Below are 26,443 nucleotides of genomic sequence, written 5' to 3' on the forward strand. Positions count from 1 at the left end.
GCCAGACCCCAAGTCATTATTGGGTGGTGCTACACCAGACCCCGTCGCCAGACCCCAAGTCATTATGGGGTGGTGCTACACCAGACCCCGTCGCCAGACCCCAAGTCATTATTGGGTGGTGCTACACCAGACCCCGTCGCCAGACCCCAAGTCATTATGGGGTGGTGCTACACCAGACCCCGTCGCCAGACCTCAAGTCATTATTGGGTGGTGCTACACCAGACCCCGTCGCCAGACCTCAAGTCATTATTGGGTGGTGCTACACCAGACCCCGTCGCCAGACCTCAAGTCATTATGGGGGGGCGGGCCCGGCCCCCTATGGCCCGCCCATAGCGACGGGCGTGTGCTACACTACTGTTCCATTACACACTACTGATTTGAACTGCTCCACTAAGCCACTATCCATATTATATTTAAACAGTCATACTTGACATAACATTAATAATTTCTACTGTATTTCCTATTTTGTAATTTTAAAAAAATTGTATTCATTTAGCAGACGCGCTTATCCAGTGACACACACACACACACACGAGTGTCCAAGAATTGACTGAACAATGTGTCCATGACTACGAACAGAACATAAGTACAATTAGAGCAACTGGTTTATTAGAAACCGCATGTTAGAAAAGGAGGTGGACAGTTCATTCTTTATTACACCCATTTAGAGGAAGAAAACTGCACATTCATTAGACATTCTGGGTATGTCCCAATGGCACACTATTCCCTCTATAGTGCACTATTTTAGACAACTCGGAACTTGGACATCTACAATGTCCGAATTCAGTGCGTTCAAGACAACTGGGAACTCTGGAAAAAACCCCAGCTCAGACTGGGAAAAGAATCTTTCGATCATCCAACTTTGGGCATCATCCCAGAGCTCCGAATTCTCTGACCTGAAGATCTCACCATCAGGATTTTAAACAGTCTGATATGATTTTTGTTGAGTTCCCAGTTGTCTTGAAGGCACCAAATAAGTGAATAGGGTGCCCTTTCAGACACAGCCATTCTCACAGTTATAATTTAGAGTTTAGACTTCTTCATCATGGACATCATCTTCTCCATCTTGATAGCCAGGGTCATGTCTCCTTTAATCCTCAGCTTCCCTGACATGAAGGCCATGGTGGGCTTTAGTTTGCCTGGAGGGAGAGCACCACAACATGTTACTAATATGAGAGAGCACCACAACATGTTACTAATGAGAGAGCACCACAACATGTTACTAATATGAGAGAGCACCACAACATGTTACTAATGAGAGAGAGCACCACAACATGTTCCTAATGAGAGCACCACATGTTACTAATGAGAGCACCACATGTTACTAATGAGAGCACCACATGTTACTAATGAGAGAGCGCCACAACATGCTACTAATGAGAGAGAGCACCACAACATGTTACTAATGAGAGAGAGCACCACAACATGTTACTAATGAGAGAGAGCACCACAACATGTTACTAATGAGAGAGAGCACCACAACATGTTACTAATGAGAGAGAGCACCACAACATGTTACTAATGAGAGAGAACACCACAACATGTTACTAATGAGAGAGAGCACCACAACATGTTACTAATGAGAGCACCACATGTTACTAATGAGAGCACCACATGTTACTAATGAGAGAGAGCACCACAACATGTTACTAATGAGAGAGAGCACCACAACATGTTACTAATGAGAGAGCGCCACAACATGTTACTAATGAGAGAGAGCACCACAACATGTTACTAATGAGAGAGCGCCACAACATGTTACTAATGAGAGAGAGCACCACAACATGTTACTAATGAGAGAGCGCCACAACATGTTACTAATGAGAGAGCACCACAACATGTTACTAATGAGAGAGCACCACAACATGTTACTAATGAGAGAGAGCACCACAACATGTTACTAATGAGAGAGCGCCACAACATGTTACTAATGAGAGAGAGCACCACAACATGTTACTAATGAGAGAGCGCCACAACATGTTACTAATGAGAGAGCACCACAACATGTTACTAATGAGAGAGCGCCACAACATGCTACTAATGAGAGAGAGCACCACAACATGTTACTAATGAGAGAGAGCACCACAACATGTTACTAATGAGAGAGAGCACCACAACATGTTACTAATGAGAGAGAGCACCACAACATGTTACTAATGAGAGAGAGCACCACAACATGTTACTAATGAGAGAGAACACCACAACATGTTACTAATGAGAGAGAGCACCACAACATGTTACTAATGAGAGCACCACATGTTACTAATGAGAGCACCACATGTTACTAATGAGAGAGAGCACCACAACATGTTACTAATGAGAGAGAGCACCACAACATGTTACTAATGAGAGAGCGCCACAACATGTTACTAATGAGAGAGAGCACCACAACATGTTACTAATGAGAGAGCGCCACAACATGTTACTAATGAGAGAGAGCACCACAACATGTTACTAATGAGAGAGCGCCACAACATGTTACTAATGAGAGAGCACCACAACATGTTACTAATGAGAGAGCACCACAACATGTTACTAATGAGAGAGAGCACCACAACATGTTACTAATGAGAGAGCGCCACAACATGTTACTAATGAGAGAGCACCACAACATGTTACTAATGAGAGAGAGCACCACAACATGTTACTAATGAGAGAGCGCCACAACATGTTACTAATGAGAGAGAGCACCACAACATGTTACTAATGAGAGAGCGCCACAACATGTTACTAATGAGAGAGAGCACCACAACATGTTACTAATGAGAGAGCACCACAACATGTTACTAATGAGAGAGCGCCACAACATGTTACTAATGAGAGAGAGCACCACAACATGTTACTAATGAGAGAGCACCACAACATGTTACTAATGAGAGAGAGCACCACAACATGTTACTAATGAGAGAGCACCACAACATGAAGAAAGCAGCACAATGTGTATCACTACTGAGAGAACTATAGTGGCAAAGAAATAATTAATGAGAAAAGCAAACAGGGTCGTGTTCATCAGGCCAACAGAAAACAGAAGAGTCATATACACTAGGAACCAAATGTTGCAAAATGGTTTGCTATGGTGAATACGATCCAGGTACTGGCAGGTATTCCCTCCCCGTTTCAGTTCTGTTTTCATCCGTTTCGTGCCTAATGAACGCGACCCAGCTATCCAGTCAGTCACTAACCTGCAAACATCTTGGTGAAGTCAGCACTGTCCATGGTCATGACCACGTCAGCTTTGACAGGGGGCTCTCCGCTACCTGCACTGCCCCCTCCGTTCTTCATGTCAATGAACCACACTCCTGCATTCTCACCTGGAACACACAGACACACACTACTATAGACTCCCCAACACACCAACAAAATGGAGCCTACTGACAGTCCATCAACACAAAACATTAATGACTTTCAGAGTAGCCTGCATTCTCTCCCAAGTGTAATGAAACAAGGGAGTAGAGTAAGTACCCATTACGCCCACGTTCCCATTACGGCCACGTTCCCATTACGGCCACGTACCCATTACGGCCACGTACCCATTACGGCCACGTTCCCATTACGCCCACGTTCCCATTACGGCCACGTTCCCATTACGGCCACGTTCCCATTACGGCCACGTTCCCATTACGGCCACGTTCCCATTACGCCCGCGTAGCTACCCATTAAGCCCACTTCCATCTTTGAATTCAAACAAGTAAAAAAATCAACATTTTCTGCTGTTTGAATGTTTCAACCAGTTCATGTGGTTATTATATCCATAACAGTTTTTATTCTAAGCCAATCAGATGTTTTATTATTACGTTATTGACAGTTCTGTGTAAGTTCCCACTACTGGCCCATTTCAAAGCTTGTGTGGAGGCGACTATCAGAGAAAAACATGTAATATTTTGAGTACATGCTCAGATAAGTGATCATAAAATTAAGAGATGCATGTGCTGATATGCACCAAATACTAATTAATGCCCATGAAATATGCAATTTCTTGCCAATTGAAAATGTGGGTTTTTCATGCTAGCAGTTGTGCCTGCATGTGACAGTCCCACGGTAGCAACACCTGGTGATCTTACATTTTAAAATGCATTTTGTCTTATTTTATACTGTGAATTGATTTGATTAAAATCCCCATTAGCAACAGATGTGTGCATCTATCAGTTACAGATATATTTCAGTACATACACGCAACAAGTAGGTCACATGGGGGAGACGCGTTGTGCCGTGAGGTGTTGCTTTATTTGTTTTTTGAAACCAGGTTTGCTGTTCACTTGCGCTATATAAGACGGAAGGGAGTTCTTTGCACTCATGGGTCTGTATAATACTGTACGTTTCCTTGAATTTGTTCTGGACCTGGGGACTGTGAAAATATCCCTGGTGGCATGTCTGGTGGGGTAAACGTGTGAGTCAGTGCTGTGTGTAAGTTGACTATGCAAACAATTTTTAATTTTCAACACAATGTTTCTTATAAAAACAATAAGTGATGCAGTCAATCTCTCCTCAACTCTTAGCCAAGAGAGACTGGCATGCATAGTATTAATATCAGCCCTCTGATTACAATGAAGAGCAAGACGTGCCGCTCTGTTCTGGGCCAGCTGCAGCTTAACTAGGTCCTGCTCTGTTCTGGGCCAGCTGCAGCTTAACTAGGTCCTGCTCTGTTCTGGACCAGCTGCAGCTTAACTAGGTCCTGTTCTGTTCTGGGCCAGCTGCAGCTTAACTAGGTCCTGCTCTGTTCTGGACCAGCTGCAGCTTAACTAGGTCCTGCTCTGTTCTGGGCCAGCTGCAGCTTAACTAGGTCCTGCTCTGTTCTGGACCAGCTGCATCTTAACTAGGTCTTTCCTTGCAGCACTGGATCACACGACTGGAGAATAATCAAGATCAGACTAAACTAGAGTCTGCAGGACTTGCTTTGTGGAGTGTGGTGTCAAAAAAGGAGAGCATCTCTTTATTATGGACAGACCTCTCCCCATCTTTACAACCATTTAATCTATATGTTTTGACCATGATGGTGTTACCTTAGATTGTAAACTAAGTAATTTAGTCTCCTCAACTTGTTCAACAGCCACACCATTCATTACCAGATTCAGCTGAGGTCTAGAAATTCCAGAATGATTTGTACCAAATACAATGCTCTTAGTTTTAGAGATGTTCAGGACCAGTTTATTACTGGCCACCTATTCCAAACAGACTATAACTCTGTTAAGTGACTTAATTAGCTGTGGTTGCTGATACGTATATGGTTGAATCATCAGCATACATGGACACACATGCATTGTTTAATGCCAGTGGCAGGTCATTGGTAAAAATAGAAAAGTAGAGGGCCTAGAGAGCTGCCCTGCGGTACACCACACTGTACGTTTGACATTAGAGAAGCTTCCATTAAAGAAAACCCTTTGAGTTCTATTAGATAGAATAGCTCTGAATCCACGATATGGCAGAGGTTGAAAAGCCATAACATACGTTTTCTCAACAACAGGTTATGGTCAATAATATCAAAGGCTGCACTGAAATCTAACAGTACAGCTCCCACAATCTTCTTACTATCAATTTCTTTCAACCAATCATCAGTCATTTGTGTCAGTGCAGTACATGTTGAATGCCCTTCTCTATAAGCATGCTGAAAGTCTGTTGTTAATTTGTTTACAGAGAAATAGCATTGTATTTCGTCAAACACAAAAATGAACCATGTATTGTTATACATAGGTGCCATTTCTGTATATTTTACATTTATCTCAGGTGGGCTTAAAGGGTACAGTAGCATAAATAACACGATAAATCAATATTGTTCAATATGATCAATACTAACCTTACATAATATTGTAGTCCATTGTGTATACAGTGGGGAGAACAAGTATTTGATACACTGACGATTTTGCATGTTTTCCTACTTACAACGCATGTAGAGGTCTGTAATTTTTATCATAGGTACACTTCAACTGTGAGAGACGGAATCTAAAACAAAAATCTAGAAAATCACATTGTATGATTTTTAAGTAAATAATTTGCATTTTATTGCATGACATAAGTATTTGATACATCAGAAAAGCAGAACTTAATATTTGGTACAGAAAGCTTTGTTTGCAATTACAGAGATCATACGTTTCCTGTAGGTCTTGACCAGGTTTGCACACACTGCAGCAGGGATTTTGGCCCACTCCTCCATACAGACCTTCTCCAGATCCTTCAGGTTTCGGGGCTGTCGCTGGGCAATACGGACTTTCAGCTCCCTCCAAAGATTTTCTATTGGGTTCAGGTCTGGAGACTGGCTAGGCCACTCCAGGACATTGAGATGCTTCTTACGGAGCCACTCCTTAGTTGCCCTGGCTGTGTGTTTCGGGTCGTTGTCATACTGGAAGACCCAGCCACGACCCATCTTCAATGCTCTTACTGAGGGCCCCATCCATCCTCCCCTCAATATGGTGCAGTCGTCCTGTCCCCTTTGCAGAAAAGCATCCCCAAAGAATGATGTTTCCACCTCCATGCTTCATGGTTGGGATGGTGTTCTTGGGGTTGTACTCGTCCTTCTTCTTCCTCCAAACACGGCGAGTGGAGTATAAGGTGGGCTTATTTGGAACACCCATGGGTTTAAAGGGTATTTTAGTCTTATTAAGAACAGTTGTAAGTAAAGTCATTTTCATGTTCTCTCTACTTTTCTTTAAAAAACATTGGAAATGTTTAAAAGTAGATTTTGGTTAATAGGTAAACTTACCCTAACACCTAGTTGCCAGTCCTAGGGTCGGAAAGTACTCATACCCCTTCCCTTTTTCTACATTTTGTTACATTACAGCCTTATTCTAAAATGGATTAAATAAATAAAAAATCCTCATCAATCTACACACAATACCCCATAATGACAAAGCGAAAACAGGTTTAGACATTTCTGAAAATGAATTCAACATTTAAAAAAAGAAATACCTTATTTACATAAGTATTTAGACCCTCTGCAATGAGACTCGAAATTGAGCTCAGGTGCATCCTATTTCCATTGATCATCCTTGAGATGTTTGTACAACTTGATTTGAGTCCACCTCTGGTAAAGTCAATTGATTGGACATGATTTGGAAAGGCACACACCTGTCTATAAGGTCCCACAGTTGACAGTGCATGTCAGAGCAAAACCCAAGCCATGAGGTCGAAGGAATTGTCCGTAGAGCTCGGAGACAGGATTGTGTTGAAGCACAGATCTGGGGAAGGGTACCAGAAAATGTCTGCAGCATTGAAGGTCCCCAAGAACAGTGGCCTCCATCATTCTTTAAATGGAAGAAGTTTGCAACCACCAAGACTCTTCCTAGAGCTGGCCGCCCGGCCAAACTGAGCAATCGGGGGAGAAGGGCCTTGGTCAGGGAGGTGACCAAGAACCCGATGGTCATTCCGACAGAGCTCTACAGTTCCTCTGTGGAGATGGGAGAACCTTCCAGAATGACAACCATCTCTGCAGCACTTCACCAATCAGGCCTTTATGGTAGAGTAGCCAGACGGAAGCCACTCCTCAGTAAAAGGTACATGACAGCCCGCTTGGAGTTTGCCAAAAGGCCCCTAAAGGACTCAGACCATGAGAAACAAGATTCTCTAGTCTGAATGGTGCCGGAGGAGATGGCTGCCGTTTTACAGCCCTCTAACCAATTGTGCTAATATGTGTTTTTTCACGTTATTTGTAATTTATTTTGTACATAATGTTTCTGCCACCGTCTCGTCTGGATATCAGGACAGCGATTACTCACCTCGTATTGGACGAAGATTTCTTTCTTCAACGAGTCGGATGCGAAGTATATTCTACAGACACCCGACAAGGCCCAAATCCCCGTCATTCGCAGGAGATAGAGATATCGTGGACGTAGGTCGTGGTGCCTTGTAAGGATCCGACGGCGAGCGAGCAAGCTGCCTCTTCCATCAATCCTATTAGCCAACGTTCAATCATTTGAAAACAAATTGGACGACTTAAGATTACGGATATCCTACCAACGGGACATTAAAAACTGTAATATTTTATGTTTCACCGAGTCGTGGCTGAACGACGACATGGATAACATACAGCTAGCGGGCTATACGCTACATCGGCAGGATAGAACGGCTGACTCCGGTAAGACAAGGGGTGGCGGTCTGTGTGTATTTGTAAACAACAGCTGGTGCATAACATTTTTCATAGCTGTCTATTTACCACCACTAAGATTGCTTATGGCCTTATACAGCTCATTGAGTGCAAACAGGAAAACGCTGATGTCGTCCCCACAGTGACCGTACGTACATACCCCAACCAGAAGCCATGGATTACAGGCAACATCCGCACTGAGCTAAAGGGTAGAGCTGCCGCTTTCAAGGAGCGGGACTCTAACCCGGACGCTTATAAGAAATCCCGCTATGCCCTCCGACGAACCATCAAACAGGCAAAGAGTCAATACAGGACTAAGATTGAATCATACTACACCGGCTTCGACGCTCGTTGGATGTGGCAGGGCTTGCAAACTATTACAGACTACAAAAGGGAAGCACAGACGCGAGCTGCCCAGTGACACGAGCCTACCAGATGAGCTAAACCACTTCTATGCTCACTTCGAGGCAAGCAACACTGAAGCATGCATGAGAGCACCAGCTGTTCCGGATGACTATGTGATCAAGCTCTCCGTAGCCGATGTGAGTAAGACTTTTAAGCAGGTCAACATTCACAAGGCCGCAGGGCCAGACGGATTACCAGGACGTGTACTCCGAGCATGCGCTGACCAATTGGTGTCTTCACTGACATTTTCAACATGTCCCTGACTATGTCTGTAATACCAACATGTTTCAAGCAGACCACAATAGTCCCTGTGCCCAAGGACACATAGATAACCTGCCTAAATGACTACAGAGGGTAGTGCGTACGGCCCAGTACATCACTGGGGCCAAGCTTCCTGCCATCCAAGACCTCTATACCAGGCGGTGTCAGAGGAAGGCCCTAAAAATTGTAAAAGACTCCAGTCACCCTAGTCATAGACTGCTCTCTCTGCTACCGCACGGCAAGCGGTACCGGAGCGCCAAGTCTAGGTCCAAAAGGCTTCTTAACAGCTTCTACCCCCAAGCCATAAGACTCCTGAACAGCTAATCATGGCTACCCGGACTATTTGCATTGTCCCCCCCACCCCACCCCACCCCCTCTTTTACGCTGCTGCTACTCTGTTTATTATCTATGAATAGTCACTTTAACTCTACCCACATGTACATATTACCTCGACTAACCGGTGCCCCCGAACATTGACTCTGTACCGGTACCCCCCTGTATATAGCCTCCCTACTTTTATTTTATTTTACTGCTGCTCTTTAATTATTTATATTTTTTACTTAACACTTTTTTTCTTAAAACTGCATTGTTGGTTTAGGGCTTGTAAATAAGCATTTCACTGTAAGGTGCATGTGGCAAAATATAATTTGATTTTATTAAACCACGATTGAACTCTTTGGCCTGAATGCCAAGCGTTAGGTCTGGAGAAAACCAGGCACCGCTTATCACCTGGCCAATACCATCCCTACGGTGAAGCATGGTGGTGGCAGCATCATGCTGTGGGGATGTTTTTCAGTGGCAGGGACATGGAGACTAGTCAGGATCGAGAGAAAGATGAACAGAGCAAAGTACAGAGAGATCCTTGATGAAAACCTGCTCCAGAGCGTTCAGGACCTCAGACTGGGGCGAAGGTTCACCTTCCAACAGGACAACAACCCTAAGCACACAGCCAAGACAATGCAAGAGTGGCTTCGGGACAAGTCTCTGAATGTCCTTGAGTGGCCCAGCCAGAGCCGACTTGAAACCGATCGAACATCTCTGGAGAGACCTAAAAATAGCTGTGCAGCGACGCTCCCCATCCAACCTGACATAGCTTGAGACGATCTGCAGAGAAGAATGGGAGAAACTCCCCGAATACAGGTGTGCCAAGCTTGTAGCGTCATACCCAAGAAGACTTGAGGCTGTAATCGCTGCCAAAGGTGCTTCAACAAAGTACTGAGTAAAGGGTCTGAATACTTATGTTAATGTGATATTTCAGTTTTTTATATTTAATAAATTAGCAAAAACTTTGCTTTGTCATTATGGGGTATTGTGTGTAGACTGATGAGGGGAAAAAACAATTTAATCCATTTTAGAATAAGGCTGTAACGTAACAAAATGTGGAAAAAGTCAAGGGGTCTGAATACTTTCCGAATACACTATAAGTTACTTTGAGCTTGGTATGATCTGTGCCAGGTGCTGAATCCAGTATCTCAGAAACTGCCGCCCTCCTGGGCTTTTCACGCACGACAGTTTCTAGGGTTTACCGAGAATGGTGCGAAAACAAAAAACACCCAGACAGCGCCAGTCCTGTGGGCGAAAACAGCTGGTTTATTAGAGAGGTCGAAGGAGAATGACAAGAATCATGTAAGCTAACAGGCGGGCCACAAACAGGCAAATAACGGCACAGTACAACAGTGGTGTACAGAACGGCATCTCAGAACGCACAACTCGTAGATCCTTGTCACGGACGGGCTATTGCAGCAGACGACCACACCGGGTTCCACTCCTATCATTACCTGGAACATGACAGCGAGTTCAGTTTACTCGAGTGGCCTGCACAGTCCCCAGACCTCAACCCAATCGAGTATCTTTGGGATGACATGGAACGGGCTGTTCGCAGCATGAATGTACCGCCGTCCAATCTGCAGCAACTGCCTGATGCCATCGTGTCAGCATGGACCAACATCCCTGTGGAACGTTTCCGACATCTTGTAGAATCCATTCCCCGAAGAATTCAGGCTGTTCTGGAGACAAAGAGGGGTCTGACCCGGTACTGGATGTGTGTACCTAATAAACTGTCCGGTGAGTATATTCACCATTATATTCACTATATGTTCACCATTACAAACAACATTCATACAACGCTGAAAATAAGTTTCTTACCAGACAGGTCGAACTTGTAGACTCCTCCAGTGGATTTCACAATGTCAGGGTTGAGGACTCCCTTGATGATATTGAATGTTTCCGCTATGGGCCCACTGGTGGCCCACGCAGCGCTGGGTTTGTCACCCTTTACCACTGGGATGACAACCTGATCCCCCATGTTCTGCACCAGAGCCTCAGCCTCATCCAGGAAGAAGTCCGGGAGCAGTGCATTACCTGTGGTCACACAGAGACACACCATTACCATAACCACCCGGTACAGCCAGAAGAAGACTGGCCACCCCTCGGAGCCTGGTTGCTCTTTAGGTTTCATCCTAAGTTCCTGCCTTCCAAGCAAGTTTTTCCACTCTGCAGACCAGGCAATTACATTGATAGAAGATACAATATATCTGCAATATTAAGCTGATCCATTCCCCCCAAAAAAGAGAAAAAAAAAATAAAATAAAAAAAATAACGCAAACAGTAAAAAGATAAAAATATCAAAGAAAAAAAAAAAAAAAAAAAAAAAGTTTTTCCACTCTGCTTCTGCATCATTGCTTGGATGGGTATCTGTAAAGCACTTTGTGACAACTGCTGATGTGAAAATGGCTTTATAAAATAAATGTGCTTGATTGATTGATTACCACATCTATGCTCTGTGGACACCATAACCACACCATCTTTAAAATGATCGAGAGTCTAAGATGTTGGGGTGGAGTGGAGGGGAGGGGAGCTGACATATGGAATTGTTTTAAGATGGTCATATCATGGATCATTTAGATATTTGATTTTGAACTTTAGGACCCCTTTATGTATCAAAAGAATATATATATAAAAAATATTTGATAATATTGAATTTGGCCTTAAGTACCAAATCCCAAATGTTTTGGGTAGGCACAAAACGACCTCCATACTTTCAATCATTTTAAAAACCGGTCCTGGTTACCGTCAGACGAGTCCCGTGACACCTGTTGGGGGTCGTAGAACAAGATGGAGACCACCATCGTGTTCGTGAGAGTCGGATCTTTCCATAGAGTGGTCATACTAGTTTATAGGCCAAACTGATTTTCGGGACATCTCATGGTCTGACAAACACCTCTGTAGCTCGCAACGTGGTACCTTCAGGCGTTTGGAAATTGCTCCCAAGGATGAAACAGACTTGTGGAGGTCTACAATTTTTTTCTGAGGTCTTGTCTGATTTATTTTGATTTTTCCCATGATGTCAAGCAAAGAGGCACTGAGTTTAAAGGTAGGCCTTGAAATACATCCACAGGCACACCTCCAATTGACTCAAATGATGTCAATTAGCCTATCAGAAGCTTCTAAAGCCATGGCATCATTTTCTGGAATTTCCAAGCTGTTTAAAAGACACAGTCAACTTAGTGTATGTAAACTTCTGACCCACTGGAATTGTGATACAGTGAATTATAAGTGAAATAATCTGTCTGTAAACAATTGTTGGAAAAATTACTTGTGTCATGCACAAAGCCGACTTGCCAAAACTATAGTTTGTTAACAAGAAATGTGTGGAGTGGTTGAAAAAACGGGTTTTAATGACTCCGACCTAAGTCTATGTGAACTTCCGACTTTAACTGTACGTCTCCACTAGGTCTACTGTACCTGGTGCGACGGCGTATATGTCGAAGTCTTTAATGCCCTCGGTCTTCAGAATTTCCTCGTCGATGACAAAGTTCCCGGTGTAGCTGGGAGGCTTACTGAAGATGGCGTAGGCTGCGTCTGACATGATGTCAACTTTACGACACTGCTTTCCCACGTCCGCGCCCCCCAGCATGTCCATAGCAGCAGTCTGGATGGCTGGAGGAGAGGGCGCAACATTCAGGGAAGAAATAACGTTTTATAATGAGTTTTATTCGATTACTTCAAAATACATACGTATCGCACATAGGAAGTTATTTAGAAAGCACTGATAGGATTCCAGATGACAAAGTGACATTTAACTGACAAACTAGTCTGCTCATGTCTACTCTGGGTCGTTAAAACTGGTTATACGGTGGAATGGCATCGTTCAACACGTACCCGTCTTGGGCCATAAGGCATTGACAGCGATGGACCCTCTGAACTCCTCAGCCATGCCCAGAACACACATGGACATGCCATACTTGGCCATTGTGTATGCTAAAGGGAACCATCAAAAAAAAAGAAGAACAGGTTAAAACACAAGTCGGTGATTTTGAAAACAAGATCTTTCTCGGTGCATAGAAAACATAGAGGGTGAGTCCCAACAATCTCTCCTTTCTCCTGAAGTGTACACTTGTTCACTACATCCCACAAATCTAAAAGCATTGGATTGGTGGAGGCAGGGGCTAGAGGGAGTTCCCACCATTTTTCTTATACCCGCCATTTTCCTTTTAAAATCAGTGAAGGGAAGTGCACACTTTGGGAAGAAGGCCTCAGCCAGACAGCGGATGAAGCCTTCCTTACCTGAGTGGTTTTTGAACCAGATGGGGTTGAGGTTCAGCGGTGGGCTGAGGTTGAGGATGTGAGGGTTTTTACTCTTCAACAGATGTGGGATGCACAGTTTAGACCTGGGAAAACAATTCAGAAATACATTATTCAGAAAGGCTTCTTCAGGAGGGTTCAACCAATATACAGGTAAAAAATATTAAAAGCATGCTCACGTCAATCTAAAGTCAGAATAAAAAAATAAAATAAAAAAAGCACAAATACATTGAGACAAAATTAACTTGGAAAAAGACAGAAGTGTTTATTAGTCAAGTTGACAAAAAAAGTTTCTTGCAAAGACATTTTCAACCATTAGGTCTTCATCAGGTTGAAACATTGTCGTCGGATGGAGTTCTGCCTCTGTAACCTGTCGTAACCTGGGAATTGATTTCATGTACTTCAGTGGTGTCCAGATTGACATGGCACACAATTGCTACTGGTTTCCACACAAAGCAAGAAGCATGTCTTCCAAGCAGAAACTACGAAGTTACATGATTGGGGTCCAAGTGCGGCGGTCTTCTCTGCCGTTGCTCCGGTACAGCTAGCCCCTGGTAATCCTCCGGTACAGCTAGCCCTTGGTAATCCTCCGGTACAGCTAGCCCCTGGTCATCCTCCGGTACAGCTAGCCCCTGGTAATCCTCCGGTACAGCTAGCCCTTGGTAATCCTCCGGTACAGCTAGCCCCTGGTAATCCTCCGGTACAGCTAGCCCCTGGTAATCCTCCGGTACAGCTAGCCCCTGGTAATCCTCCGGTACAGCTAGCCCCTGGTAATCCTCCGGTACAGCTAGCCCCTGGTAATCCTCCGGTACAGCTAGCCCCTGGTAATCCTCCGGTACAGCTAGCCCCTGGTAATCCTGCTGATGATCTCCTTTTACAGGCAATAAGAAGAGCTCAGCTGGAACAGCCAGAGGAGTTAAGGCTGTTGGAATAACTCAGATGTGGTGGACCGAAAAAAAGGAACAATCAAATAACGAAAAATAAAATAAAAAGTAACAAAATAAAATAACAATAACGAGGGTATATACAGGAAGTACCAGGTAATAACGAGGCTATATATGGGAAGTACCAGGTAATAACGAGGCTATATACAGGAAGTACCAGGTAATAACGAGGCTATATACAGGAAGTACCAGGTAATAACGAGGCTATATACAGGAAGTACCAGGTAATAACGAGGCTATATACAGGAAGTACCAGGTAATAACGAGGCTATATACAGGAAGTACCAGGTAATAACGAGGCTATATACAGGTACCCAGACAATGTGTGAGGGTCCAGGTTAGTCCAGGTAATACGTCCACGTGGGTAGGGGTAAAGAGACTATGGATAATAATAAACAGAGAGTCGCAGTAACGTAGGGGGGGGGGGGGGGGGGTCAATGCAAATAGTCTGGGTAGCCATTTGATTAACTGTTTAGGAGTATTATGGCTTCGGGGTAGAAGCTGTTAAGGAGCCTTTTGGACCTAGATTTGGCGCTCCGGTACCGCTTGCCGTGCAACAGCAGAGAGAATAGTCTATGACTAGGGTGGCTGGAATGTGTGACAATTTTTAGGACCTTCCTCTGACAGGAAGCTCGGGCCCCAGTGATGTACTGGGCCGTACCCACTACCCTCTGTAGCGCCTTGAGGTCGGATGCCGAGCAGTTGCCAGTGATGCAACCAGTCAGGATGCTCTCTATGGTGCAGCTGTCAAACTTTTTGAGGATCTGAGGACCCATGCCAAATATTTTCTGTCTCCTGAGGGGGAATAGGCGTTGTCGTGCCCTCTTCACGACTGTCTTGGTGTGTTCAGACCATGATAGTTTGTTAGTGATGTGGACGCCAAGGAACTAGAAGCTCTCAACCTGTTCCACTACAGCCCCGTCGATGAGAATGGGGGCGCGCTCGGCCCCCCTTTTCCTGTAGTCCACGATCAGCTCCTTTGTCTTGCTCACATTGAGGGAGAGGTTGTTGTCCTGGCACCACACGGCCAGGTCTCTGACCTCCTCCCTATAGGCTGTCTCATCGTTGTCAATGATCAGGCCTACCACCGTCGTGTCGTCTGCAAACTTAATGATGGTGTTGGAGTCATGCGTGGCCAAGCAGTCGTGGGTGAACAGGGAGTACAGGAGGGGACTAAGCACGCACCCCTGAGAGGCCCCTGTGTTGAGGATCAGTGTGGCAGATGTTGTTTCTTACCCATACCACCTGGGGGCATCCCATCAGGAAGTCCAGGATCCAGTTGCAGAGGGAGGTGTTTAGTCCCAGGGTCCTTAGCTGTGATGAGCTTTGAGGGCACTATGGTGTTGAACGCTGTAATCAAAGAATAGCATTCTCACGTAGGTGTTCCTTTGGTCCAGGTGGGAAAGGTTAATGTGGAGTGCAAAGGAGATTGCGTAATCTGTGGATCTGTTGGGGCAGTATGCGAATTGGAGTGGGTCTAGGGTTTCTGGGATGATGGTGTTGATGTGAGCCATGTCCAGCCTTTCAAAGCACTTCATGGCAACAGACGTGAGTGCCACATGGCGGTAGTCATTTAGGCAGGTTACCTTGGCCTTCTTGGGCACAGAGACTATGGTGGTCTGCTTAAAACATGTAGGTATTACAGACTCGGTCAGGGAGAGGTTGAAATTGTTAGTGAAGACACTTTCCAGTTGGTCAGCGCATGCTCCGAGTACGCATCCTGGCAATCCGTCTGGCCTTGCAGCCTTGTGAATGTTAACCTGTTTAAAGGTCTTATTCACATTGGCTACGGTGAGCGTGATCACACAGTCATCCGGAACAGCTGGTGCTCTCATGCATGGTTCAGTGTTGCTTGCCTCGAAGTGAGCATTGAAGGCATTTAGTTTGTCTGGTAGGCTCGCGTAACTGGGCAGCTCGCGGCAGGGTTTCCGATTGTAATCTTTAATAGTTTGCAAGCCCTGCCACATCCGACAAGCGTCAGAGCCGGTGTAATACGATTCGATCTTTGTCCTGTATTGATGCTTTGCCTGTTTGATGGTTCGTCAGAGGGCATAGCGGGATTTCTTATAAGCATCCGGATTAGTGTCCCGCTCCTTGAAAGCGGCAGCTCTAGCCTTTAGCTCAGTGCGGATGTTGCCTGTAATCCATGGCTTCTGGTTGGGATATGTATGTACGGTCACTGTGGGGACGACGTCATCGATCCTCTTATTGATGAAGCTGGTGACTGATGTGGTGTAGTCATCAATGCCATCGGATGAATCCCGGAACATATTCCAGTCTGTGCTAGAGAAACAGTCCTGTAGCAAAGCATCCGCGTCATCGGACCACTTCCGTATCGAGCGAGTCACTGGTACTTTCCTTCTTGAGTTTGTGCTTGTAAGCAGGAATCAGGAGGATAGAATTATGGTCACATTTGCCAAATGGAGGGCGAGCTTTGTACACGTCTCTGTGTGTGGAGTAAAGATGGTCTAGAGTATTTTTGTTGTTGTTCTGGTTGCACGTGACATGCTGGTAGAAATGAGCTAAAATGTATTGACGTTTTTTAAAGTAAAACGGGTTTAAGTTTCCCTGCATTAAAGTACTAGGAGCGCCGCTTCTGTGCTCATTCATTCAACATTCTCGTTTGCTTATGGCCTTAAAGCTCGTTGAGTGCGGTCTTAGTGCCTGCATCAGTTTGTGGTGGTAAATAGACAGCTACGAAAAAATTGATGAACTGTTGGTAAATAGTGTGGTCTACAGCTTATCATGAGGTATTCTACCTCAGGTGAGAAAAAACCTTGAGACTTCCTTAATATTAGAGATCACGCACCAGCTGTTGTTGACAAAGAGACACAAACCACCACCCCTCGTCTCACCGGAGGTTGCGGTTCTGTCTTGCTGATGCACGGAAAACCCAGCAAACTGTATATTATCCATGTCCTTGTTCAGCCAAAACATAAAATATTACAGTTTAAAATGTCCCATTGATAGGATATTCTGGAACGGAGCTCATCCAGTTTATTCTCCAGTGATTGCAGGTTCGCCAGTAGGACGGATGGTAAAAGGAGGATTATCCACTCGCCGACTAATTCTCACCAAGCACCCGGATCTGCACCCCTGTATCAGTTTCTCCTCTTCATGCGAATGACGGGATTTGGGCCTGGTCCGGGAGGAGCCGTATATATTTTGCCTTCTGATTCGTTAAAATAAAAAATATTCGTCCAGTCCAGGGTGAGTAATCGCTGTTCTGATGTTCAGAAGCTATTTTTCAGTCATAGGAGACGGTGGCAGAAACAAAGTAGCAAACGCCGCGAAAAAACACAGAAAGAGGCACAATTGGAGCCCATAAAACGGCTTCCATCACCTCCGGCTCCATTGCTACTTCCAGGTCAGTGATCGGGTGTTGCTACGCTCCCATCCGTACTTAAAAGCTGAAAGATTATTCTCGGCCAAGCTTGCTCCTAAATGGCAACGACCAGATGGTCCCTCTGAACTACTGAGCGGTGAAGGAGGACACAGGTGAAGATACAGTTGAAGTCAGACGTTTACATACACCTTAACCAAATATATTTAAAGAGAATGATTTATTTCCGCTTTTATTTCTTTCATCACTTATTTCTTTCATCACATTCCCAGTGGGTCAGAAGTTTACATACACTCAATTAGTATTTGGTAGCATTGCTTTTAAATTGTTTAACTTGGGTCAAATGTTCCGGGTAGCCTTCCACAAGCTTCCCACAATAAGTTGGGTGAATTTTGGCCCATTCCTCCTGACAGAGCTGGTGTAACTGAGTCAGGTTTGTAGGCCTCCTTGCTCGCACACACTTTTTCAGTTCTGCCCACAAATGTTCTATAAGATTTTGGCTGATTTCTTTTGATTTTCCCATGATGTCAAGCAAAGAGGCACTGAGTTTGAAGGTAGGCCTTGAAATATATCCACAGGTACACCTCCAATTGACTATCAGAAGCTTCTAACGCCATGACATCATTTTCTGGAATTTTCCAAGCTGTTTAAAGGCACAGTCAATTTAGTGTATGTAATCTTCTGACCCACTGGAATTGTGATACAGTGAATTATAAGTGAAATAATCTGTCTGTAAACAATTGTTGGAAAAATTACTTGTGTCATGCACAAAGTAGTTTGTTAACAAGAAATGTGTGGAGTGGTTGAAAAACTAGTTTTAATGACTCCAACCTAAGTCTATGTGAACTTCCGACTTCAACTGTATGTGCGTTGTCCATGTCTCACGCCTTAAGGCTCATTACCCCTTGGCTGAGGAATTGGAGGAGATTGAGCAGCGTAAGGTCCTGAATATCTTCGAAGAGGAAAGTGATGGAGACTTTTCTCGTATTCCCAGACCCAGAAGTCTCACACTTGAAGGCCCGTTACCCCTCAGCTGAGGAGAGTGAACACCGCAAAGTCATGAATATCTTCGAGGAGGAAAGTGAGGAAACTTTTCTCGGTTTCCCAGACCAATATGTGCCTTCCATGGCATTGGTCGGTTTTTCCAGGGGGTGTGTGATGGGCCCCAAATTTGTCTGAACTGTCTGTGCTTCTCCTCCCAATGGGGCGCGTCCCCTTTAATTCCCTATTAAATAGCCAGCATCAGCTGCGCAAACGTTGGGGTGCAAAAGAGGAAGTGGTGCAAATGAGGAAGTTTCAACCCTCAGTTCCGAAGCTCCTTTACTCCGTTTGTTTCGTTACATTTAAAAAGTGGGCTTTATAGCCGCGTCGCGAGAGGATCGGATCTACTCATTTATATTGTTGGACTACTTACCGCCGTGGCCTTTCTCCGCTGGAGATCTGTTTTGGCGGATTGGATTGACTGACTGTCCCACTGACTACAACCGGTATTTCATTTGTTTTAACGTGATTTACACCGTGTTGGTTTATGTGTTGTAGGTGAAGATTACTGAGATTTCTGATAACCTTTATTGTGTGTGGAACAGGAGTTTATTGCAATCTGATTGTATGAATGAGACCGGTGTTATGCATTACTTTATGAATGGACAATTGCGTGACTGAGGTCAGTTGGGTTCACTCAACCATTTACCGGTACGGGACATTTACCGGTACGGGACATTTACCGGTACGGGACATTTACAAGGTGAACCTAAGATATTATTTTGAGATTATTGTGATGTTATTGTGTATGATCATTTATTTTGGTAATACAACCAATGCAAAAACAGTTGTTTTTAAGTTATTTCTAATGTTTTGAAGGGTTTATGGAAAGTTTATTTTCCTTGGTGTAGACATCACAGACATATGTGACCAACTCACAAAATAAAAGGAGAAATCAAACTTTTCTCTGGTAGGCATGACCTACCTGGCACCCCTACTAACCTCAAGTCACAGTTAAAAGCTGATATCCCTGTATTACAAAGGTAGTCAGCTGATATCCCTGTATTAAATATATTGAGGGAAAAAAGTATTTGATCCCCTGCTGATTTTGTAAATTTGCCCACTGACAAAGAAATGATCAGTCTATAATTTTAATGGTAGGTTTATTTGAACAGTGAGAGACAGAATAACAACAAAAAAATCCAGAAAAACGCATGTCAAAAATGTTATAAATTGATTTGCATTTTAATGAGGGAAATAAGTATTTGACCCCCTCTCAATCAGAAAGATTTCTGGCTCCCGGGTGTCTTTTATACAGGTAACGAGCTGAGATTAGGAGCACACTCTTAAAGGGAGTGCTCCTAATCTCAGCTTGTTACCTGTATAAAAGACACCTGTCCACAGAAGCAATCAATCAATCAGATTCCAAAATCTCCACCATGGCCAAGACCAAAGAGCTCTCCAAGGATGTCAGGGACAAGATTGTTGACCTACACAAGGCTGGAATGGGCTACAAGACCATCGCCAAGCAGCTTGGTGAGAAGGTGACAACAGTTGGTGCGATTATTTGCAAATGGAAAAAACACAAAAGAACTGTCAATCTCCCTCGGCCTGGGGCTCCATGCAAGATCTCACCTCGTGGAGTTGCAATGATCATGAGAACGGTGAGGAATCAGCCCAGAACTACACGGGAGGATCTTGTCAATGATCTCAAGGCAGCTGGGACCATAGTCACCAAGAAAACAATTGGTAACACACTATGCGTGAAGGACTGAAATCCTGCAGCGCCCGCAAGGTCCCCCTGCTCAAGAAAGCACATATACATGCCCGTCTGAAGTTTGCCAACATCGGAATGAGTCAGAGGAGAACTGGGTGAAAGTGTTGTGGTCAGATGAGACCAAAATGGAGCTCTTTGGCATCAACTCAACTCGCCGTGTTTGGAGGAGGAGGAATGCTGCCTATGACCCCAAGAACACCATCCCCACCGTCAAACATGGAGGTGGAAACATTATGCGTTGGGGGTGTTTTTCTGCTAAGGGGACAGGACAACTTCACCACATCAAAGGGACGATGGACGGGGCCATGTACCGTCAAATCTTGGGTGAGAACCTCCTTCCCTCAGCCAGGGCATTGAAAATGGGTCGTGGATGGGTATTCCAGCATGGCAATGACCCAAAACACCCGGCCAAGGCAACAAAGAAGTGGCTCAAGAAGAAGCACATTAAGGTCCTGGAGTGGCCTAGCCAGTCTCCAGACCTTAATCCCATAGAAAATCTGTGGAGGGAGCTGAAGGTTCGAGTTGCCAAACGCCAGCCTCGAAACCTTAATGACTTGGAGAAGATCTGCAAAGAGGAGTGGAACAAAATCCCTCCTGAGATGTGTGCAAACCTGGTGGCCAACTACAAGAAACGTCTGACCTCTGTGATTGCCAACAAGGGTTTTGCCACCAAGTACTAAGTCATGTTTTGCAGAGGGGTCAAATACTTATTTCCCTCATTAAAATGCAAATCAATTCATAACATTTTTGACATACGTTTTCCTGGATTTTTTTGTTGCTATTCTGTCTCTCACTGTTCAAATAAACCTAACATTAAAATTACAGACTGATCATTTCTTTGTCAGTGGGCAAACGTACAAAATCAGCAGGGGATCAAATACTGTTTTTCCCTCACTGTAGGTAGTCAACTGATATTCCTGTATTACAAAGGTACTAAGATGATATCCACCAGACCCGGTATTCAAACTGGCAACCCCTCCGGTTGCTGGCTCTCTTCTAACCGCTAGGCTACCAATACCAATACTTAAAGAGTTTTCTAGAAGAAATCAAGACTGCAAATAGCACACAATCAAAAGGTTACATAGATGTAGGCCTAGTTGACCCGGCCATCCTGTTTAGTATGTTTTGGCCAATGAACTCACGTCAGATAGGTTCCTCTGAGGTTGACCCCCAGCATAAGGTCCACTTTCTTCATGGGCGTCTCCAGGGTTCCCGTCAGGTTAATGGCACTGGCATTGTTCACCAGGATATCAATACCTGGACACAGACGTATCATGTTAAAGGGACATTTTATTCATAAATGAAAGTCTGTCAGATGTTTTTCAGACCTCCAAAAGTAGACTAATTTCAAGGTCGAGATCACGTCCCACGACATATAGATCCAGCTATACACCTAAACCACAATAAATATAAAATAAAATATAAGTACAGTTTAATCTCATGGACAGATCTACGTAAACATAACTGGTACAGTAGAATTGGTCAGGAAAGAACAGAACGCGTTGGCTAGCGAGCAGCTGTAGTTCCGATGTTCCGAGTTTTTCGTCACTTATTTAAATTTGGACAAATCACGATTTCGCAGGTATTAGCATATTTTGAATTTGGGAAGGGGATCATTCGGCCAGTAACTTGCAGAGAGGGTGGAGCTCCTGGTTCTAGCATCTCTTAATCCCTTCTAAAAACGTATGGACCCAGAACTTAATGGAGCAGACAACCAATTACGCAATACTTTAGTTCTGTGTTAACCGATATTAAACACCGTCTAATTGACTGATTATCTTGGTTATTCTGTGCTTATCGTTTCCATTCATTTGGGGCTTGTTGTTGTTGTTGTTGTTGTTGCTCACCTCCAAACATCTGCACGGCCTGTTCCACTGCATCTCCAATCTGCTTCTCATCTCTGACGTCTACGATACAAGGCAACGCTTTGCCTCCCAATGCCTCGACTAGCAACACACACAGGAATAAGCAACACATACCAATGTACTTATTATCACATACTTTAGCAGTCGTGAAGCTCAAGAATGTAAACTGGGATGGGCTAAAGGATGAGAAACAGAACGTTGCGTGTCAAAGGACGGTCAAAACTGTGAACATTTCGTGTTTTACATTTACATTTTAAGTCATTTAGCAGACGCTCTTATCCAGAGCGACTTACAGTTAGTGAGTGCATACATTTTTCATACTGGCCCCTCCCGTGGGAATCGAACCCGCAACCCTGGCGTTGCAAGCGCCACGCTCTACCAACTGAGCTACAGGAGGCCTTTCAAGCTTAAAGCCATAATAAACAAAACAAAAAGCTAAAGTCAAGCTGTACTCACTTTCTTCTGCAGCTGTGTAGATGGTTCCAGGTAGTTTGGGGTGGGCCTGTGCGGTTTTAGCGGCTATGACGACATTGGCACCGTCCCTGGCAGCTTTAAGTGCGATGGCTTTCCCAATCCCACGACTTGCCCCTGTAATGAACAGGGTTTGTCCCGCTAGCTTTCTGTAATTCACACACAGCAAAGGAATAGGTTGTTCTGCAGGCTAGGAGGCTAGGCTAGGCTAGGTTCAGGACTGTTGGTTCTGCAGGCTAGGAGGCTAGGTTCAGGACTGTCGCTGCCACTAGTTGTTCTGCAGGCTAGGAGGCTAGGAGGCTAGGTTCAGGACTGTTGGTTCTGCAGGCTAGGAGGCTAGGTTCAGGACTGTTGGTTCTGCAGGCTAGGAGGCTAGGTTCAGGACTGTCGCTGCCACTAGTTGTTCTGCAGGCTAGGAGGCTAGGTTCAGGACTGTTGCTGCTTCTGCAGGCTAGGAGGCTAGGTTCAGGACTGTTGGTTCTGCAGGCTAGGAGGCTAGGTTCAGGACTGTCACTGCCACTAGATTAGGTTGTTCTGCAGGCTAGGAGGCTAGGTTCAGGACTGTTGCTGCCACTAGTTGTTCTGCAGGCTAGGAGGCTAGGTTCAGGACTGTTGCTGCCACTAGTTGTTCTGCAGGCTAGGAGGCTAGGTTCAGGACTGTCGCTGCCACTAGTTGTTCTGCAGGCTAGGAGGCTAGGTTCAGGACTGTTGCTGCCACTAGTTGTTCTGCAGGCTAGGAGGCTAGGTTCAGGACTGTCGCTGCCACTAGATTAGGTTGTTCTGCAGGCTAGGAGGCTAGGTTCAGGACTGTTGCTGCTTCTGCAGGCTAGGAGGCTAGGTTCAGGACTGTCGCTGCTTCTGCAGGCTAGGAGGCTAGGTTCAGGACTGTCGCTGCCACTAGTTGTTCTGCAGGCTAGGAGGCTAGGTTCAGGACTGTTGCTGCCACTAGATTAGGTTGTTCTGCAGGCTAGGAGGCTAGGTTCAGGACTGTTGCTGCCACTAGATTAGGTTGTTCTGCAGGCTAGGAGGCTAGGTTCAGGACTGTCGCTGCCACTAGTTGTTCTGCAGGCTAGGAGGCTAGGTTCAGGACTGTCGCTGCCACTAGTTGTTCTGCAGGCTAGGAGGCTAGGTTCAGGACTGTTGCTGCCACTAGTTGTTCTGCAGGCTAGGAGGCTAGGTTCAGGACTGTCGCTGCCACTAGATTGTACTACATAGGTCAGGATGTAGGAAATGAGAAGATCAAGCATAAATCCACACGGAACACCTTCCGGGAGGTAATTCCATCCTTGTCTCCTCAATTAGTGAAAGCAACATGTGGAATTCTACCAAGAGTCTACCTGGGTTGGGTTGGGTTCCATATAACTGATTTTAACACAATTCATTCATTCATTCAATTCAAGTTGCCTGCGTGCCAGTCTGTCAGACAGCAAAGGAGCTGGCATGATAGCACAAAGAGATGGTCACTCTGGCTAGAACTCAAGGACCAGGAACAATTTAGCAGAATACGACGAGGTCATTCATTCAACGACGAGGAGGTGTTATCAAAGACAGTACAGTATGAAGATGTGCCAAAACTGCTTCTTCAATACAAATCCCCGATCACACTTGTAGGCGATGTCATGGGCGACTTTGGCTACCACTGCTCATGCGCAGAAACACGGTTAAGGTCGTCTCTCGCCGAAGTGCGCATGTGCAGGCCCGTCAAATCAAAGACGATATAAAAGTTGTTTTTTGACTAAAATTAAAACGTGTCAGTTTGTCACTTTCACCAGGTTGGAGTAATAACATGTTCAACTGCTTAAGACATTGGGTCGAATCTAGGTTGTGCCTTTAGATTTCGAGAAAATGTACTACTAAGGAATATATATTTTTTAATTCTCTCATTGACTTCTCAAACCCCAAACCCCGGCCTGGTCTGTTTCACTCCAGTGACCTTTACCCTGAATCTCACTCCCTCCCCATCAGATCTTTGTGTGACATGATACAATACCTGCTAAGTTTACAACCAGTCAAATCAATCTCAGTCTAGCTGTTTGAAATACATAGCTAACGTTACATAACTAGTAGGTACACATTGTAACGGTGATATGTACAGGATAAGATCATGCGTGTGAAAGACAAACAGAAAAGTTCACTGTCTGGCTGGTTGGACTGCGTAGCCAGCTGACCTGCTTATAAGCTAACCCTGGTTAACCACATTTCAACACAGCTTGTGCAAAGTTCTGGACAAAAGTATTTCGTAATGCTCGTCATATGTTTTGCTCACAGCTTAGCTAATTAGTTACATGCAAAGTAATCAGCCACCGACTTCATCTACGAAAAGCTTGAAGGAGAAAACTAGACAACTATGTTATGTAGCCAAGAGGCTAACGTTAGCGGGCTAGCTAGCTGACGTTACTTACCCTGTGTTTTGCAACATTCTGAATCGTCAGATTTCTCTGCAGATGTGTTTTTAATGCAGAGTATGTGAACGGACTATTCAATTCAGTTCAGTTCAGGAGCAAGACCGGTTCCAACTTTGCTAAAACTAGCCGGAAACAATGTGTCAAACAGCTGCTGGCCACGGCATGAAAGAGGCAAAGTGGCCTTTACCCCAGTTAGAGATGTTTTCTTCTTCTGCTTCTTCTGCTTCTTCTTCTTCTTGGGTATCATGGAGTTCGCACATGTTTGTTTGTGCATGCCGCCACCTACTGTGCGATAGTGTATGTTCAATCACGGTACATTTGTGATAGAAAAATAAAAAGGAAGGGGAAAATAAATACTTTCCTATCCCTCTGTGCTGACACAAATCTACAACTCACTGGGATCCTCTCAGGATCCCTCACCCTTGACCCATCCTCCTCTACTCTCTTCACTGCCTCAGCATACGACACCTTCTGCACTACTCTGACTCTGGCCACCTCAACCTGCCTCTCTCTCACTGGCCACCTCAACCTGCCTCTCTCTCACTGGCCACCTCAACCTGCCTCTCTCTCACTGGCCACCTCAACCTGCCTCTCTCGCACCGGACACTTCCAATCCCCAGCAACATGGGCACCCCTACAGTTGACACACACACAACTTTATCCACCAAAAGTACACAATCCTACAAAATCCTACAAAATACAAAACATACGTTTTTTTTTTTAACTCCCACTTCTTTAGTCACAGTTCAAATCTCATCCCTACACAGGCTCAGGTGCCTGTGAGAACGAAGCATTTATCGACAGGATTCCTTGTAATTCCTCTGCTGTAAAATCCCTGACTCCCAAAAAACACTCCTTCCTATCTTCTCAGATTTCCTGTCTGTTTGCGCTGCGCAGTTCGATAACCAATGCAATAAACGCTACAAAGTCCACCTTCTTAACAGGCAACATGTCAGGATCCCTCCGTTGACAAGGAACATCATCTGGTGCCTCTACTCCTGCTACCATTGGTTCTTCAACTGCACTCCTTTCTTCCACTCTTCTCACCGCCTCCGGATAGGAGACATTCTGGACACCGCCTCCGTCTCCGTCACCCTAACAGGACACTTCAGAAAAATCGGGTGCATGTTCACCACCACAATTGCAGCATTTAGGCTCAGCGGGCATACGATACTCCTCCCGTCTACATACACTTGACACATGACCAAATTATCTGCATTTATCACACTGCATGGGTTTGGGCACGGAGGCTCTCACAGGGAATCTCATAAAACCCAAATACACGTGAGAAGGGAGAGACTCTTTATCACAAAACATTAGAATGGATGGAGAG

At 44.9% G+C, this 26,443-nt stretch overlaps 1 protein-coding gene across 1 annotated transcript; it reads right to left on the bottom strand.

Annotated features, from left to right (window-relative positions):
* Positions 1-587: 587 nt before the first annotated feature.
* LOC311115028 (hydroxysteroid dehydrogenase-like protein 2) lies at positions 588-25,340 on the bottom strand. The gene is made up of 10 exons (XM_084190245.1): positions 25,108-25,340; positions 22,691-22,854; positions 22,217-22,315; positions 21,512-21,626; positions 13,307-13,410; positions 12,902-13,000; positions 12,485-12,679; positions 10,886-11,101; positions 3,183-3,311; positions 588-1,139 (listed from the first exon to the last, which is right to left on the bottom strand). Exons 1-10 carry the CDS (start codon positions 25,122-25,124, stop codon positions 1,024-1,026), a joined length of 1,254 nt encoding a protein of 417 aa, XP_084046371.1. The 5' UTR covers positions 25,125-25,340; the 3' UTR covers positions 588-1,023.
* Between the last annotated feature and the right edge of the window lie 1,103 nt (positions 25,341-26,443).

The sequence above is a fragment of the Coregonus lavaretus genome (assembly GCF_964263955.1).
Source record: "Coregonus lavaretus genome assembly, contig: HAP1_SCAFFOLD_340, whole genome shotgun sequence".
In the NCBI taxonomy this organism is placed as follows: domain Eukaryota; kingdom Metazoa; phylum Chordata; class Actinopteri; order Salmoniformes; family Salmonidae; genus Coregonus; species Coregonus lavaretus.